Source organism: Lynx rufus, unplaced genomic scaffold (genome assembly GCF_022079265.1).
Source record: "Lynx rufus isolate CCGP_SWC_20201006 ecotype Redwood Valley unplaced genomic scaffold, mLynRuf1.p SCAF_1, whole genome shotgun sequence".
NCBI classification, from domain to species: domain Eukaryota; kingdom Metazoa; phylum Chordata; class Mammalia; order Carnivora; family Felidae; genus Lynx; species Lynx rufus.
In genome coordinates, this window is record NW_025814823.1 from 102,653,968 (window position 1) to 102,673,299 (window position 19,332).

At 43.8% G+C, this 19,332-nt stretch overlaps 1 protein-coding gene across 1 annotated transcript in view; it reads right to left on the reverse strand.

Moving 5' to 3' along the window:
• The window catches only part of ZNF608 (zinc finger protein 608), a 115,066-nt gene extending 96,256 nt beyond the window's left edge, over nucleotides 1-18,810 (reverse strand). Inside the window, 1 exon segment of the mRNA XM_047083951.1 lies at nucleotides 17,488-18,810. Coding sequence (XP_046939907.1) covers nucleotides 17,488-18,393 — 906 coding nt within the window. The 5' untranslated portion in view covers nucleotides 18,394-18,810.
• Between the last annotated feature and the right edge of the window lie 522 nt (nucleotides 18,811-19,332).

A 19,332-nucleotide genomic window follows, 5' to 3' on the forward strand; every position in this document is an offset into this window, starting at 1 on the left:
CACGGAAAAGTTACATTCAAGTACTTTCCTATGTATTGCACTTACTTTGAAAACATACAGAGATTCTTCCATCACCACTGCTTACGTCTCAACTGGCTCAAGGGACGATTTCTATTTGTTGTGCCTATTTTCCCCTTGGTTGCAAAGATTCAGTTCTAATTTCATCTCCATCACAAAGGAATTGGCAAAGAACGAACACGCAGAAACAGAAGTGAAGGGGTGCTGTGCTAGTCAGAAGCCTATAATAAAGCACAGATTTGATAGCATTATCCATGTACTGTGGTGAACCACACACAAATAAACAGTTCTCCATGAAGAATGAAGACCCGAGGCTTCAGCCCTTCCAACTCAAACATTGTTGTTGCTTTTAACATGAGCCATCCATAAAATCGGCCAAGGAGGTGACAGGAAATCCAAAAGTAATCTGGTCTGGCCCCGCACCCTTTGCAAAACAAAAGTTAGGAGCTGTTTTCCAGCTCATCCTGATGATGTTCTAAGAGAAGGATGGGCAAAACTGTAAAACGGAGGCACGGAAATGAATTGTATTTTTATGCCAAGCGAGTTCTAACACGCGGGTGTAGCAACCCAACAAAGTACGGCCTTCCAGAAAGGGGCAAGCTCGCTAACCTCGCCAGGAACAACTTCGACACGACCTTTGAACCTCCAGTGACTGAAGGCGAAAGAAAGACAAAAAGGTGTACCTAAAGGAACCCGAGGGCCAGATGTGCTTTCCTAAGGAACCAAACCAGTTTTCTTTCATCAAAACGATGAAGTGTGACTTCTAGAAGTTTATGAAAGTGTGACCAATTGGAACTTTGGCGTCTGTTGCTAATTGAAGCATATAAAAGAGTCCATTTCTGAAAACATACTACAAACACTTTTTTTTTTTTTTTTAATTCACTGCCACATGACAAAAACCAGAATCAAGTTGACTGGTGGAAGATCGGTGCAACCAAAGACCATGCTATTATTTCAAACTGTCAGGGGAAGGCCGTAAAATTGCTACCAGGTCTCCTTAAGTTACCCTTCAATAAAAAGAAGCCATCAGGGAAATAAGAGGAAAAGAAAACACATCAAAACCTTAAAAGTCCCTTTAAGTAAAATTATACGTCTGTGGCACCAGGCCATCTGCTCCCTGCTTAACATAATAAGCCAATTCCACAAGCTAACTATCTGCTTTCTAAAATCATTAGATACAACACAAAATATAATCAATAGACTTTTAAACTGTAAAAGCTGCATTCATATGGCGTTATCGGAATATGCCTAAATGTCCCTTGTAGGCACATTTTTCTTAGGGTGCTAGCTGACAATGAGGATTCCCAGGAGGCAAAAAAGCTGGGCAACTGAGCCAGAGTAGTCACCGTGAATAATAACCAAACTGAGGAGGAGGGTGGGGATGAAAAGGAGAGAGCAGCTTTGATAAAATCACTACTGTGTTTTACTCATCACTTCAAACTCATTTGTTCTAACGAAAACCCCCTGCCCTTTGAGTTCTCTCTTACAACTACGATGTATATATTTTTATTTATTTTTTTTTTTAAGTTTATTTATTTTTGAGACAGAGACAGAGCATGAATGGGGGAGGGTCAGAGAGAGGGAGACACAGAATCCGAAACAGGCTCCAGGCTCGGAGCTGTCAGTACAGAGCCCGACGCGGGGCCCGAACTCACGGACTGCGAGATCGTGACCTGAGTGAAGTCGGCCGCCTAACCGACTGAGCCATCCAGGCGCCCCTGATGTATATATTTTTAAATCTTCATCTAGCCGGGCACCTGGGTGGCTCAGTCAGATAAGCGTCAGACTTCTGCTCAGGTCACGATCTCACGGATCAGGAGTTCGAGCCTGGCATCGGGCTCTCCGCTGTCAGCTCACAGCCTGCTTCCGGTACTCTGCCCCTCCCCCGCTCACGGGCGTGCGCTCTCTCAAAAATAAACATTTAAAAAATAAAACACAAATCTTCACTTAGCTTCACCATGGCGGGGGCGGGGGGTAAAGTCTTCGAAATACCAAAAGCGATGCGGGTACTTCCAGGCCCATGACCTATTAAAATATATTTGCTTTGTGATCCTTTATTTCAGTTCTTCAGGCAAAACCCATAATCTGTTCTCATACCTTACCAGAGGTATTTCTAACCAAAATTTAGCACGTACGCAGAATCCAGCATAAGGAACAATGTGCCAATCTCAGTCCCTTGAAGATACTTTGAGTTCTCCAACAAACATTACAAACAACCCCACTGCTGGTCAATAGACTATGAAGAGTTTAACCTTTCATTCAGTTGCAACAGCTTTGTTCCAACTGCCAAAAAGCTTTAGTTTAGGTTAAAAAGAACTTGCAAGAGACACCAAGCAGGCACTTCGTGAAACTTCATCCGGTTCAGAGAACTGAGCCCCACAGGGGCCTGGGCAGTGACGGCCCCATTTATTTTTTTTTAAATTTTTTTTTCAATGTTTATTTATTTTTGGGACAGAGAGAGACAGAGCATGAACGGGGGAGGGGCAGAGAGAGAGGGAGACACAGAATCGGAAACAGGCTCCAGGCTCTGAGCCATCAGCCCAGAGCCCGACGCGGGGCTCGAACTCACAGACCGCGAGATCGTGACCTGGCTGAAGTCGGACGCCTAACCGACTGCGCCACCCAGGCGCCCCAGTGACGGCCCCATTTACTCGGTGGCGGAGTAGAACGTAAAATTGTAAAATCGAGAGTGATGCTTTTTTGTCAAGAAAAACAGCCCATACCTACTAGATACTTTCGTTCTACTCCTAACCCAGTATCCATATATGCAATTATAACCCTACTGCTAAAAAAGAGAGAACAGGCCCAAAATGGAGTCACTTATGCCAAGCCAACGTCAGCAAAACAAGACTTTACACGTCAATTAACTGCAGTTTTAGCCTCTGCCTAGGAATGCAATCTTTAGGTGATCTGGGATTACCTGGTCATGGTCAGCACGAGAAAGAAAATGTACCCAAAAGACCCTTTCTGTCCAGCTGAGGAAGGCGACCCTGCCGAAAACAAGGTAACTCCGCTAATCAACTTTCTTTTCCTACACCCTTTCTACCTTTAAAAACCTTTCCTTTTCTGTGATGTTGCCTGATTCATGAATACTTCAATAAAGCCAATTTGGTCTCAAAAGTTACTCAGTTGTGTTTTGCTATTTAACAGCTTTGGCAAGAGCACTGGAGACAAGGAAGGAGAAATACAGGCGTGGTATCCTCGAAGAAGAAAACTTTTGGGTTATCTTTCTCACCGTTTCCAAAGGCAGGGCCATGGGTGAGTTCCTCTGGGTTCTGAGATCTACTCTCTTGCCTATCTAACCGGCTTTCCGCATTTCCTCATTGGATTGGAATCCCTCTCCAAATTCTCTCCCCACAGTGGTTACCAGGCGGGGTCCAACTTAAAAAAAACAGACTGGATCTGATTAAGCTGTTCTGGGTCCAATGCGAGGTCTGAGGTGAAGAAAAATTGGTTTTAAGTAAAGGCTATTGCTCATGGGAATCTCTGAAGACCAAAACAAAACAAAACAAAAACACTCGCAAAAAGCCACAAAACTGATAAGCACGGGTCAAGCGCTTAAAAGCTGTTAGAGCGCTCACCACCCAGGGCAGAGCCTTCCATGTTAGGAAAAGTGGGCGGAACAGGGTTAGACTGACCCCAGGTCGCCTGCCAACCTCAAGAAAACTTCCAAGCAACAGGGTATCCCATACAACACCACGCGATCCCCAACCCAAAGACACATCCCTCTTAGGTATCAGTTTGGCTCCAAGCCAACCAGAGACTGAGCCAAAAAAATGAGATCCGGAAAACCTAAAGAACACCACCTCCAGACATGCCTGTTTATTTGGTGTCCAAGAGCGAAGGTCTCAGAAGCCATAAATCGATATAAAAATGGCAACAAAACGAAACAAATGGAAAAAAAAAAAACCTTACTGAGCTTGTTTTCTGTGCTAAGAACATGACAGCATAACCATAGGTTTGGGGGCCTCAAAATATAGCCAGACACAAATGTGGGTTCAACTCCACTGGTCGCCAGGGTCCTACCCAACTGCTGCCGGCCCTCAGGGGATGTAGAACGGCCTTGAAGAGGAACGCTCCTATTAGATAAGAACCCTGAAGAAGTGCGCTTAAAAGCAAGGATTCCCAGATCAAACATACGGAATGGATTACCTATTTGAAGCCTCCAAAGTCTTCAAAATTCCAAATTGGCTACACTGAAAGATCCATTGCAAAGTGCTCGTGAAAAATTAAAAATACAAACGTTACTCAAAAAACTCTAAACCTAACTCCCACTGCTCCCCTCCACCCTTTGAGTACTCATTCTATTGATGCTTTATCTAAGACCACTTTTCACTCTGAAAAGACTATTAAATGGTTTGGAAGTAAGACGACCAGAGGCTACAGGTGACCTGATGAGGTTATACCTCTTTCACTCCTTGGACAAAGGCCAAACTAAGGGCCTCAGTTTAAAACTTTGCCAAACCTAGGGCACCTGTGTGGCTCAGTCAGTTAAGTGGTTATGCATCCAACTCTTGATTTCTGCTCAGACCATGATCTCACGGTTCGTGATTCGAGCCCCACATGGGGCTCTGCAGGGACAGAGGGGAGCTTGCTTGGGATTCTTTCTCACCCCACCCCCATCTCTGCCCCTCCCCAGCTCATGCACTCTCTCTCTCTGTCTCTTTCGCTTTCTCTCCAAATAAATAAATAAATGTTTAAAAAAAAAAATCTCTCCCTCTCCCCCACTTGCACTTTCTCTCTAAAACTAAAAAATAAATAAATAAATTTCCTAAACCCAGAAGACATCCTCCAAAGTTTCTGTAAACAGATTATCTCCTAAGATTAATGAATTAATAAAAAGGCAGAAAATAACATGAGGTCATGACAATAGTTGAACACTTTGAAAAGAAGACTATGGAACAAGACAGTAAACAAAATCTGCCCCATTAGAAGCCTTACAGACAATCCCTTAAACGCCCTTGGAGGATCCCATACAGGCCCCTCCCGGTTGACAACACTCAGGAATTTTCTTTTTCGTTTTTTGGGGTTGTCCGTTTTGTTTTCGTTTTTTAATTTGAGAGAGGGAAAGAGAGAGCGTTAAGTGGAGGAGAGAGAGAATCCCCAACAGGCTGCACACTCAGCACGGAGCCCCACAGAGGGCTGGATCCCACAACCCTCGGATCATGACCTGAGCCCCAATCAAGAGGCAGACACGCAACTGACTGAGGTATCCAGGCACCCCACAACTCAAGAATTTTCTGGTAGATTGCTGTGTTATCCCCTTAAAATGCCAAGGGGAAACCAAAATGAAAATTCATGAAAAACCTTGCCAAGTTCTGGTGCATACTTTAAACCCCCTCAAAGCCTACAGATGGGATCCTGGGAAAACTAACAAAAGCCAGCTAAGGATGAAAATTCTTAACCAGTCAGGTCTCCCAAATGTCTGTAGCACCCAGTAGAAAGAGGAAAATAAAATATGTTTTGCACTCTCTTTGGGGACACCTCTCATGTCCAAGAGGTTGTTCACTATTGCCAGAGATATTTACTGTTCATCCTGGGTGAAAGTGAAAACTGACAAGATATTTTGAAGAATTTTTTTGTTTTTAGTAGATGGCCAAATTGGAAGCTATTATTCAGAGCATGATAACCTTTTTTTAGGTCTTCTCCCCTAACCGAAATAAAACCTCACCCAGAAGAAAAGACTAGCTTTCTCAAGTCTTTGTGTAAGGGTCCCTAAACCCTTAGAAAACATAAAAACCCCAACTTTTTTTCAAGGCCACGTGGTCTACAATAATTTTTTGTGAGTGACAACTAGATTGAGCTTGTTGGTTTAATTAAAATTAAAGTTGCCTTAGAGTTATCAACACTGAATACACGGCAGACGTACAACTTTTATTCTGCCTGGGTTTGTTCATCAAGTAACTTCATGTTATCTCTGCTACAAAATTTGTCAACCAGAAAAATGACTTGGGACGATGACTGAATTTGTCTAATACCTAATGAAATTTTCATAGGTAATTAAACGTAATTGTTAAGCACAAATGATTTAAATAGATGCAAAGGAGATCAAAGTTTCTCTGTGAGCATTTCAGCAATTAGTCTCCAACATTTTTTGGCTACTATTTTTTAGCTACTCTTGCTAAGTTAAAATAAGTCAGGGGCACCTGGGTGGCTTGGTCAGTTAAGCATCCGACTTCGGCTCAGGTCACGGTCTCACGGTCCGTGAGTTCGAGCCCCGCGTCGCGCTCTGTGCTGACAGCTCAGAGCCTGGAGCCTGTTTCAGATTCTGTGTCTCCCTCTCTCTGCCCCTCCCCTGTTTATGCTCTGTCTCTCTCTGTCTCAAAAATAAATAAACGTTAAAAAAAAAATTTTTTTTTTAAATGATAAGTCAGGTCCACTGAATATCTAGATCATCTCCAAATTAAACACTGAAACGTTACTAAAAATAAGTTTATCCATTTTGTGCTTCTTTTACAGAGGAACTGAAGATATCTGGGTCTATTAGTAACCATGTTTCGTGCCACAATGAATTTACTATGAGAAAATGTGTATTTCTACGAATCAGGAAGACTAGTTATGAACTTGCCAAGCCACGAAATGCTAGTGTAAGAGTACACTATTGTTTGCTTCTTCATTTTCAGGAGAATGGAAAGTTTTTAAGGGTTAAAAATTCTAATCTATGTAAGTGAAGCTACTAGAAATAATAAGGGAAACATCTCTGTATTGCGAAGAAAGGATGTGTAAAAAAAGCAGTAGATGAGGAATGGAGATGCATTTTGTTAAAGGAAAATAAAAGTATTCTGTCCTCAAGTGAGGGTGTTTATTTCAGGATGGGGAAATAGGAAAAACAGATGACAAAATCTGAATGTAACAAAGAAAGTTTGTGGGGCACAGGGCTTGGCTCAGTCATTAGAGCATGCATGGTACTCTTGATTTCTGGGGTTGTAGGTTCAAGCCCCACATTGGGTGTAGAGATTACTAAAAATAAAATATGCAAAAAAGAAAGTCTGTGAAATTTATGCATGATCAAGCTAAATAAGATTGAATACATTTGTTATAATGGTTTTTAAATAAGCTTTAATGTCAGCAGTATACTTAACACAGAACGAAACCTTAGTATTTTTTCATCTGCTAAGTTTTCTTAGGCTATTGGTCTGTTCTGTAAGACATCATACAACTATTTAACTTTCTGTATTTGCCCCAAAAGTCTCTATTTTATTTGCTTATTTTTTTAAGTAAGCTCTATGCTCAACGTGGGCTTGAACTCATAACCTTGAGATCAAGAGTCACAGGCTCTACTGACTGAGCCACCGAGACACCTCTGCCTATGACGTCTTAACTGCCACTATGGTTAAACAGATGTTTAACCACATTTTTTCAGCGACCCAAGACCTTACTTGACGACGTATTTTAACACCTTTGATATTTTTGACAAACTTCCCAAAATTAAATCCTAAATGGGGGTGCCTGGGTGGCTCAATCTGTGAAGCGTCAGACTTGGGCTCAGGTCATAATCTCACAGTTTGTGGGTTCGAGCCCCGCGTCAGGCTCTGTGCTGACAGCTCAGAGCCTGGAGCCTGCTTCAGATTCTGTGTCTCCCTCTCTCTCTGCCCCTTCTCAGCTCTCTCTCTCTCTCTCTCTCTCTACCTCCCTCTCAAAAACAAATAAACGTTAAAAAAATTTTTTGAAAAAAATCCTAAATGAAGTCTTTTTGGCTTAGAACTAACTGACATTTTTCAGAGGGTTCCTAGAACATCTGAAAAGATTTGTTTTCCCTTCTTAGAAAAAGGGAGCTGTTAAACTAAGTAAGTTTATCTGGGGCACCTGGATGGCTCAGTTGGTTAAGCATCTGACTTCCTCTCAGGTCATGATCTAACAGTTTGTGGGTTCGAATCCTGCATTGGGCTGTGTGCTGACAGCTGGGAGCCTGGAGCCTACTTCAGTTTCTATGTCTCCCTCTCTCTCTACCCCTCCACCACTCACACACACTCTCTCTCTCTCTCTCTCTCTCTCTCTCTCAAAAGTAAAGAAACATTTAAAAAAATTTTTTAAAATTGAGTCAAGGGGCACCTGGGTGGCTCAGTTGGTTAAGCGTCCGACTTCAACTCAGGTCATGATCTCGAAGTTCGTGAGTTTGAGCCCCGCGTCGGGCTCTGTGCTGACAGCTCAGAGCCTGGAGCCTGCTTGGGATTCTGTGCCTCCCTCTCTCTCTGCCCCTCTCCCGCTCACACTCTGTCTCTCTCTCTCAAAAAGAAATACACATTAACAAAACAAAACTAAGTAGGCTTATCTGATATGTTAAATTACACAGGAAGCACTGTCAGATAAAAAACAATACTTAGGACTTCTTTTTTCCCTTCCCCTTCCCCAATACCAAGACTTCTTTACGTTGTATTTGTACAGACTTATATGAGTAGTATTCCAGAAACTGTATAAAATTCCTAAAGTCCAATATGTCCTGCTATAATATTGTCATCATAATTCCAGGTATCATTTTAAAATCTGTGTCAAAGAAACAACCAAGTTTTCTTGTCAATTCCCTTATAATGAACTCTCATCAGATCTTTAACAATTGACTTTTTTTTTGAGTTTTTATTTTAAGTAGGCTCCACACCCAACAGGAGGCTTGAACTCATGACCCAGAAATCAAGAGTCCCATGCTCTAGCGACTGAGCCAGCCAGACGCCCCTACCAATGGACATTTTTTAAGTCGTTTCACTTTCAGACAGTTATTGTTTTATTCAAACGCTTCCGCAAAAGTGTTCCTGCAAAGGGTATGTCATCTTAAGGGCTTCACAGAAAGAACTCTGGCAAACACAAGTTTCTGATAACTTTAAGATCATAAAAATGAACTGGTTAAGAATTTCCAGAACTAATGGAAAAAGCGGATTCAAGCAGAACAAAAATTAATAGCATGGGGCTGAATGAAAGGAGGAGGATGATTATAATTTTTACGACACCTTGGTTGAGATAGTGCTAATTCTTCAATGTTATTTTTCCAGATTTGAGGGAACTTTTTCACTTAAGCTATTAATGGCTTAATACTTTGGTGAGGTACGCCTTTATAAACAAAGATGAAACATTTACTTTCCCCCATTCCTCCAGAATTTGGAAACTCTTGGGTATTCTTTCAATAGCAAAACAGTTATTTACTTAAGTTCAATGAGAATCCCTTCTGTTTGTAACAGGACACAATTGGAAACTGTGTTATATTGCCTAGACTTTGACTAGAATCTTGTATTCGAGAGACGTGTGCTTAGACTCAGGACCAGAGTGTTTTTAAAAAAACACGTTGACTTTATGGAGCTAGAATAAAGCCCCTTGGAAAAACCGGCATAGTACCTTGCTTACAAGGTGACAGCAAAGCCGTCTTAAAAAGAGCTTTTTTGGTCAATCGCTATTTTTTTTTTATTATTTATTTGAGAGAGACAGAGGGGAGGGGAGGGGCAGAGAGGGAGAGAGAGAACCCCCAGCAGGCTCAGCACTGCTATCACAGAGCCCTTCTCGGGGCTCGAACTCACGAAACCATGAGATCAGGATCTGAGTGGAAACCAAGTGATACTTACCTGCCTGAGCCATCTAGGCATCCAGGTCAATCACCACCTTTGCTACACTTATGTAAATAATCAGACCAAGTTTAAAGCGAACAAATTACTTTTACTGTAATTATCTTTGGTATATAACATGGAGATAACTGTACAGAGAAAAGACGTTTGCACGTTTATCTGTACGTTAGATTCCAATTCTATTAATTGCCTTTGAGATTCCGTTATTTACCTATAACCGGACCAGGCCCTGAATGCTTGTAGTTTCTTAAATGATCTGGCTACAACTCCAGCTGACGCTTGCAATTTTCTCGCACCCTTCTGATCTGCGATCACTAAGAACAAAGACTGCCCTTCAGTATCTTTGGAAGGGATGGACCAGGTCCCCCTCACTGCCCAGCTGGCAGCCAAACTTCAGAGACTCGAACTTCAGATACACAATGCATCTCAGAGCTGAAGAAGTCTCCCCCTGACAGGTCCTGTACTCCATACCCCTGCCAGAGACCTCAAAATCAAATCGACTGAGCGGCCAACATCGAGGTACGCCGCTCCTTTCATAATCCAACCTCCAAACAACGGCTGGATTTACCACTATGCTCCTGCCTCAGTGTCTCCCAAACAAATCGGCCCTTCCTCTATTTTGTCAGACTCCCTAACCCTGACGGTCCATTTCCACGTCTCTGGTTAACACCCCCAAACCCAGGGAACCTTACAGCCTGGTTCGGTACAAAGAAAGGGATACAAGGCAAGAGTAACCAGAATAAAGACACCTGTGTGGTCTACAAACCTTTACACCTTACTGGCTGCCGCAGCTGCACCAAGGGGCTCTCATGATTCAAAATCAGCTCCCTTTGGGAGGTCTCAGTTTCCCTGATTAGGAATAAATATGAGGCTATGATTAGGAACCCATCCTTAACTCCTGAAAGTATTACAGAATCCGCTGCTAATGCAAAAGCTGTCCCCCAAACATCTTAGACCCTCCGGCCAAGGTTATTCTTGAGAACAGGGCAGCCCATGCTTATCCTTGAGCTAAACAAGGAGGTGCCCATGCTACAGCCCATAGTGTCTGTTGTACCTTAATGAACATTTCTCGCAGCAGAGTTCAAACTCAGTCACCTAAGATCAGTGAGCAGGCCACTTGCCTTCAAAAGGGAGTCTTTCGTCAGTGGAGTCTTTCTTTGACTTACTCGATTTTGATTGGTTTGGGTGGTGGGTGGGGACCATGGCTTCAAAGTGCACTCCAGGCATTGGGAACTATCCTGCTTGCAATAATCACAGTGATCTCCCTGGCAAGCTGTCTTCTCTCAGAAGCTTTAAAGGCATGTTCGCAACCGCTAACCACCAAGCAGATGAGCTCCCTACGACTGGAATGCCAGAAAAGGACCGAAGAAAATAACCAAGCAAAAACTGGTGAGCCCGAAGCCATGACCCGAGAAAACCACCCAAAGGATCAACAAGAACTGGGAGACGTCAGAGGGTTCTCCGGCAGTGGTGCCAACACCTTAAAGTTTGATCATGTCTCTCACAGTTCAGCTAAGTCTAATCAAAGGGGGAAAGTGTTGGAAAAGAAACAACAGGTCCAGAATGGAGTCACTTGTGCTAAGCCCCCCATCAGCAAACCAAGACTCACCAGTAATCTAACTGTAGATTCAGCTTCTCCCAGGAATGTAGCCTTTAACCCATCATTTATGGGATTAGCTGGTTAGCGCTAGTGAGAAAACCAATAGACCCCTTCCATCCCCCTTAGGAAGGCACTCTGCTAATAAACTTCCTTCTCCCGCCCCCTGTCCACCTTTCAAAACCTTCCCTTTCCTACAGCTCTTTGGAGCTCCTTTCTTTTTGCTAGATGAAATACTGCCCAATTCAGGAATCCCCGAATAAAGCCAATTTGATCTTTCAATTTACTCAGCTGAATTCTGCTGTTCAATAATTATACATACACCTAAGAAATGCGAGTTACAGGGCACCAAGCTGATCCGTAGATTAGCCTCTAAATGATGACCTAAGCCATTCCCGAGGGAAAGATTTCACCTGTTCTCTTTCCCTGTCTATAACCTGAAATGCACAGATTGAGAATACTCTTTATTGGCCAACAATCCTAACGAAAAAGGCTTATAGCCACTGTGATATTGCTAGGGATTGCCCAATATCTCCTTAGTTCTGGCTTCCATGTTCTACAAGAACGCTACACAAGTAACTTACGAATAAACTGTTTATGTATTCAAGCAAAACCCTTGATGTTCAGATCACTGGCAAGTTCAGAGTGCTGGCAATCAAAACTATGTTGTGCCGCGGTAATTACTATGAAAAACTTTCAGGGCTTAATATTAAAGAATAGAATAACATGATCCTTCCACCTCTTCTACACCTCTAGCGTGTGTGCAACATGGCAATTATCTCCGCTCAAGAAGTGGAGTTGAAACTGCAATGAAACTCAATTATACCCATGACTTTTTAAACACACACTTCAAAAGGCAGGTTTCATCACATTCAAATCACTGAGCAAAATCTTGTCCCCCAACTTCCAAAAAATAGATTTTTATCCCTCTCCCACGAGGCAAACTTCATGTAATGAAACGATTTCTGGTTAGCTTCTCAACCCACTCTTTTGGGTCTATTAAAACAGAGGGATGACTGAGGCACGATGAAAGACAAAGAGAGATCCCACCTGGTATAGCCAGTTCATAGGGCTCTACCAGATGTCATTACCACCCAGCTTTAAAAAAATAAAAATAAACCGGATCACACACTTGTTAACACACGCACGCGCGTGCGCGCGCGCACACACACACACACACACACACACACACACGGCTACTTTCCTACTTTTAAAAATGCAAAGGAACTAGGAGCAGTAGATTTATGATTTAAGTGCTTGTGGCTAAAATAGCTTTCCAATTATCAAGGGCCTCTTAGGAGGAGCAAGAATGCATTATGTGTTAATGACCACAACCAGGGGTCCCTTCTTGACTCTTTTGTCAGAACCCGAGCAGATCTTCCCTGCAGCCTCACCATTAACATGTCTGTTTCCTGTCAGCCCACTCAGAGATAATGTCATTTATCTCAGGGAGGCACAAGCCCAGTCATTAGCTTCTATAAAAGACCTCAAACAAAGGCCGGATAATGTTTCACCCAGGGCTCTTACTAAACCCAGAACCAAGCTTAGTGTCTAAAAGTCAAGGACTCAAAAGTTATCATCGTGGAAAGAATATTTTCCCCATTATCAACAATCCTAGATACAGCTCTAAAGGAGAGCGAGGTCTAGTCCAGTAAACACCGGTGGAAAGTGCTATCACACACAATTAGATTAACCGATAAACGCTGACCAGAGTTAGCCTGGAAAGAGCCTTTACCCCTCTGGCCTCCAGGGGGAAAATTGACAGAATAATTCAGGTACTGACTAAAGAGCGAGATCTTTGAAGAGCTGACCCCTCATTGTGACTGCCTGCAGGAACTGAATAGCCATTATAAAGTGTTCAATGGCTGGGCTTCTGGAAATCTTTTAAATAAAAGTGGAACTGGTTAAAATAAATGTAGGAACATGTGTTTTCACAGCGTTCCTCGTATTACTGCAATTGCAAGTTTCTATGAAGTACCAGGTGAACTTTTTTAAATTAAAAAAACACGCACTCACACACAGACACAGTCAAAATTGGAGCAAATCTCGGCCATTCAATCCTTGTTTTTCAAGCTGAAAACGAAGAACAGATGGTCCTTTCCGTGTTGTTTGAATCTGGTTATTGAACACCTCTGTGGTTAGGGAGATTTCTGCTTAGCACTTTCGGCATACATTTCATTTACGAACTATAAAATGCTGCTTAGGAAAAAATAAGTCTTTATAACACTCTAATTAAAACCATCTCGGAGCCAAGCAATTTCACCTGAAGAGCATTCTTAACCTGGTGACATTTGGACAATGACTCCCCACCCCTCTCCCCCCCCTTTTTTGTTCAGACCATTTGCCAAGTTATTAAAAGTTGCTGAACATTATTTATCTCCTTTAGCACAGTCTTGATCCGTCGTGCGTAGTTTTTTTCATCTCTCCGGCACACCCGGTACATTTCCAATACCACGTACGCTCAGGACTCGGTGATCTGCCTCGGCCACACAAACGCCCCCAAGTTCCTTGGGTTCTCCCAGAGTATTTGCTTGGGGAAAGGATGGCCTCTGCACCCACCTCAAAAAGCCCTGTCACCCTCAGAGGCAGCTTATAGAAAAGTAAGGGGCGGGATCCACACTGGGAGCCACCCTTAGTTACCAACGTTTTTAACCGCTAAACCCCTTCTGTGGCTTTCCAAACAGTTTGCTGTCCGACAACAATAGACTTTGTTCTTTAATTACGGCAAGTGACCTTTCTGCCCTTTTATTTCACAGTAGATAAACTGCACTCTCTAAGCAGAATTTGTAGGGGGCACTAGCTTTGGGGGCAGAGGGGGGGACGCATATTGTCCCCAAAACTCATTCATCAAAATACGTTCTTCAACTGCTCACGCTCACTTAGAAAATGTGCCAGAATTCCCTAGTGAAGTGTAAAAGGCTTCTACAAGAGAATAAAATAAAATGAATGATATCCCTTACAGACAGGTCCATTTGTCGACACCACCTTTTAGGCTGTTAAGGACCATCTTAATGAAAGCAATAGGATATCAGAGAAGTAATTCTCTTTTCTGAATATGTACTGAGTCGTCAGAACCCTGAGACACAACTGTAAGATCTCCTGTGCCTTTCATGTCTATTGAGGTATTGGGTATTTTTAAGAATTCTTCTGTGTAGTTTTGAATTTTCCGGCGATCAAACAAAACCATGTACCCTGTTTAGCCCCGGCCGAATGCCTGTGTCTGATAAGTCAAAACTGTAAGACGGCTAAGGAGGATACATGCAGAAGAGCCTTAATACAGGCCATTATGCTTCCAAAGAAGGGGGGGGGGTAAGGTGGAGAAGCAGGTTTTAACAACCCAAAGCCAACCCGTCAAATGTACTTATTCAGACATGTCACTGGTGGCTTAACCACAAAATGGGCTCTAGAAATATAGCTCAAACATCTTAGAATTATGGCATGTTTTGATTTTGCTCACGTATTAAGGGAGTGGCGACTTTTACAACATACTTGTGGTTTCCACATAAAGGAGCAGAACACTCATTGATTTAATTAGGTTTCATAAGGTCCAATTTATCATGTTTTACATGACTTTGTGTAGTGTAGAAACAGAATAAACAGCCCAAAAATAGACATTTAAGCATGCTGTGAAAATTAACCGGTGACAGCAAGTCTTATGAATCTCCTGTGAAACCTTTCAACCAGGAAAAACAACCCCCCCCCACACACACACAGAAGAGAAAAGCGCACACATACACCCCTCCTTTGGTGTTCCACACTTGGCCCCTCGTGAGCCACATCTGATTGCTGGAAATTAATCATTTTCACTCTTGAGGCACTTACTCCTCACGAACCCCGAAAATCAAGCCAGGCTGAGATGAAAACATTCTACAAAATGTCAAAAGAAACCTTTCTCAAAGATGCCTCGGTGCTGAAATACTTGGTCAGGTAAAGCATGTCCTACTAAATCTTTCACCTCCTAAACGGAGGATCCTCCTATCATTAGGAAGTCGTCCCTAAACTGGGGTCTCATTTTCCCATCCACGAGTTGGTGGGATCAGAGCGACTTCCCTGGGTGACATCTGTCCGAGAGAGTGCCATCTCTGGGTGCTGAGGAGGCAAGCATTCTTGGGGGGGGGGGGGAGTAGGGAGGAAAACCTAAGGACCCGTGTCCCTGAGCCAACACCTCCCTGCTGGACAGAGAATGGCCAAGACTGCAGGATTCGAGCCCCTCGGAGCCATCCCTGAGGGGTCCCTGTGCCAACACCGGGGGCTCCAGTTGGCGGCGGGCGGTGGAGTGAATCTAAAGGCGCTGTGCTCTCTCCCCTCCTCCACCCCCAGCCCCATCACGACTTGTTTGCTCTTCATTTATGTAATTCACATTATCGCATTTATACTGCTCCCGACTCCAGATGAGTTGCACGTATATGAATAATTTAATTCTTCCATTCTTCATCCAGTTTCCTCTGTGACTGGAAAGTGAAAAGAACACAAAAACTGGAGAACCGACACCGTGCTCTAATCTCAGTTGCCATGACAGCAGCCTTTGAGATACAGAAATGTTCCGACTGCCAGCTAAACAAAATTGTTGAATGTGAACATTTGGCTGGAAGATTAAAAGGCTAAGGGGAATGCAAAAGGGCAGTACCTCCCACATTCCAGGCAGCAGTGAATCCAATCAAATGGTTCTGACTCCTTAACCACAGCCATTGTGAGCACTGGATTAGGGCAATTCATCTAGATAGTTAGAGCAGATTATAACTGCAATTGGAAGACTATTGGCAACAAAAGTAAATGCCCTACTGTACTAAGTAATAAGATTTCAGAACGCCTTTTAGCAGAAATTACATGCAACTACGCAGTGAAATGGAAGTATCGAAACCTGGGATTTTTAAAAATGCATTTCAAGTCATCACTGTAAAATGCTGTCTGCCCAAAGGCACTGGAATCAAAGAAGCGTTCGCAGGCTTTTGGGGATGCTGGCATTATCTACACTTTGATGGACCTTCAACAACTGCTCAAATCATAAAATCAGAACTTTCTTCCTGTGCTCCCATCGTTAAAGTCTTCAACACACGAAAACAAAAATTGAAAGGTTTGAGGACAGAGCAGCGAATAACTGTACACGGAAAGAATCACCCAAAGACATCTCACAGTTCGGATCAAGTTAGACATGGCAAATACACCAAAGTATTTAAGAAGCACGTTTCCAAACAGCCACGCCATAAATCACAGGATATGAATTTTTGCTTCTGCAAAGCACTACCGGCAGGATTAAAGACCGATTTTACAGAAACATTACTCACACCCCCAGCTCTCTCCCAACCTGCAGGGTGGACAGAGCACTTTCAGTCCAACGCACCACCGTCACCAGACCAGTAAGTCACAGGCCCCCAGCACCGAATGGCACAGCCCTGGGGGCAAGTTTTCCAAAGGCAGTGTCTAACCAGACTTTTGCTCAAATGCGACCCCAAATTCTCCTCTCCTCTGGCCGTTATCACATTTCAGGAGCACCAATCCGCCAAGCCTTTTTTTTTCACTTGTCTTCACCAGCCTCCCCACTACTCCCTAGGCAAGCCAGAAATCCAAAGGAGAACACTCATATCTCCAGCTAAGAACTGGGCCAGGGCACCAGGGTACAGTCCTAAAAGCCACCAAAAACATTCCAGTCATTCTACACCGCGAAGCAACTGACAACACAGGGGCACCGAGCTGGGGTTTAACCCAGGACCAATGAGAGGAACCCATGCAAGGCTGATGCCCTTTGACAGAACTATGTTGGAGAAAGTAACGGAAAAAAAAAATAATAAAAATAAACAGGTTGAGGGAGGAGTGTAAGTGAGAATCCTCGACCTACCTCCCCAGGGAGGGACCGTGAACCCTGCCCCTAAGGACACACTACCAGAAATACTAGGGCGCGTATATTCACACGTAAGACAGCTCTCCTTGGGCGAGAAACCAGGACAGGAGTCAAGTGGGTACATGAGCAGGTTTTCTATTAAAAGCACACCACAACTGGCTGACTGGCCAGAAGCCCTTCTGCAGGGTAAAAGGCACTTTAGGAACACCCAGGCCCTCCCACCCGGGGACCCGAACACTCAGCACCACAAGCAGCAGCAGCAGCAGAAGCAAGAGCTAAAACCGTGCACCCAAGGAAGCTCCCCCATTCCAAATTTTCGTGGAAAGGATGCAGAGGACAGAAATCTCACAAAGAACCAGAAAGCACGAATAGGATGTGTTAAGGCACACAGAGGACACCCCACCCCCAAACACACACACACACACCCCCACACAAATGCACACAAAGAGGAAAGTGGGAAGTCGAGGAAGGCGACTTTATCCTACCTTCTCGGTTTTCAGTTTCTTGATTCGCCTGTGGCTCTCCTCCTCCTCCTCTTCCTTCTTTAACAACATAGAGTTTCCCATGAGCCCTGAATCCGGGGCACTTTTGCTAACTTCCCCTGCAGCCGCGCCGCTGCCACTCCCAGCGCCCCCGCAGTGGAAGGGGCTCGCGCCACCTCCATTGCTCTTGGCCCCAAAGCCATAGAGGTGCCCCCCGGAAGGGGCCTGGCCGCCACTGCCATTCTGGTGGCCCTGAAGCAGGTCGTGCTTGTCCTTCCTGGATTTCCCCGCATCCTTATCCCGCTTGGCACCTCGGCTGCTCTGGCTTTTACCTGCCTTCTCCTCTTTGCTTTTCCCACAGGAGGCCGCCCCCGCGGTGGCCGCGGAGGTGCCGGTGCCGGTACTATTGCCGTTTGGGTTGCTGACGCCGCCGCTGCTCACACTTTGACCCAGCGCTGAATTCATGCCAGTTGCCTCTCCAGGGCGCCCTTGGACTTCCTGCCTCTTGCCAGTGCTGCTGATCTCGGGAATCCCATACAAGGCAGCAGAAGGCAGAGATTTATTAGCATCCTTAGAAGTTTTACTCCTTTTCACTTTTGATTTGCTGGTCTCTTTGTGTGAATTCCCCTGGGGAGCAGAAGGCTGAACAGAAGCAAATTTTAGGCCATCAGCTAAGGCTGCGGTAGCACCGGCCCCGCTGGAGGCCAGACCTCCGCAATCCTTCGAGTTGCTGCTGCTAGGCGTGTTGGTGGAATTATTCATCTCAAATTTCTGTCTGTCCTTCTCCAAATCAGCGTCCAAATCGATTATTAAATTTCCAACCCCGATTTCCCAATCATCACCACTGTCATAAGCATCAACCGTATTTGGATCCACACCTTTTCCTGCAGTAGAAATGTTCACTGACATCCTGAAGATGAGCTCTCTAGTATAAAAATCCGATGAACTTTCCTTTGGAGATGAGGGGACATCCGTTTAGCTCCGCTGGGCTTTCTCTTAAAAAAAAAAAAAAAAAAAAAAAAATCTTCTAATCTTCCTCTTCTTTTTCCTGCCCCAGGAATGTGTCCAGGGATTTTACACCCTTTAGTCCCGGTCCACCTTTTCCTGTGAAGGGGGGAAAAGTCGGATATTTCTTGTCTGGGTGTTACCAGAATAAAAAACGATTAATACTGGGGAGTCAGTAAGGGGTACAGGGAAAATTGGAGAGGAAGGTGGCTCCTATATTGTCTCCACAGTCCAGTACCAGGTTTAAAAGAAAATAACCAAGCCCAAAAAACTTACCCGTGATAGTAAGCATCTTACAGTAGCTTTAAAAAAAAAAAAATCCCTTTATCAACAGCACAAGGATAATCACTCTTTTTAAGGCATTAAAATATCTTAAAGATCTGAGTCAAGTCCAGAAAGGTTTTTAAAAAAAAAAAAAAAAAAGAGTTTAGGATTTTTTTTTTCATACATGTGATATCTCAACCCCAGAAACACAGCCTAAACACTCAGACAAGAGGGAGGAACACAGCTTTAAACATCCCTAAACGCGTCCTAGATCTTGCAATTTCAAAGACCAGACCCTGGAAGTCCTCTTGAGGCTAGTTTCAGAATTATGTTTCTAAATTTTCCTTATTTCTAATTTTATGACTTCTTTTTACAAATTGTCCGGGCAATCAGTTTTTTGTTCCCAGTAAGGAACAGGAAAAACAACCAATAACTACCCCCCCCCCCCCCAGCAAACACATACCGTCTCTTCCCCAACAGTTTATACAATTTTATTTTTGAAATACACACACACGTCTTTAAGAGCATTTCTCTATAAAAAGACAGTGCTTAAAAAAAAAAAAAGGCTGAATACCTGCC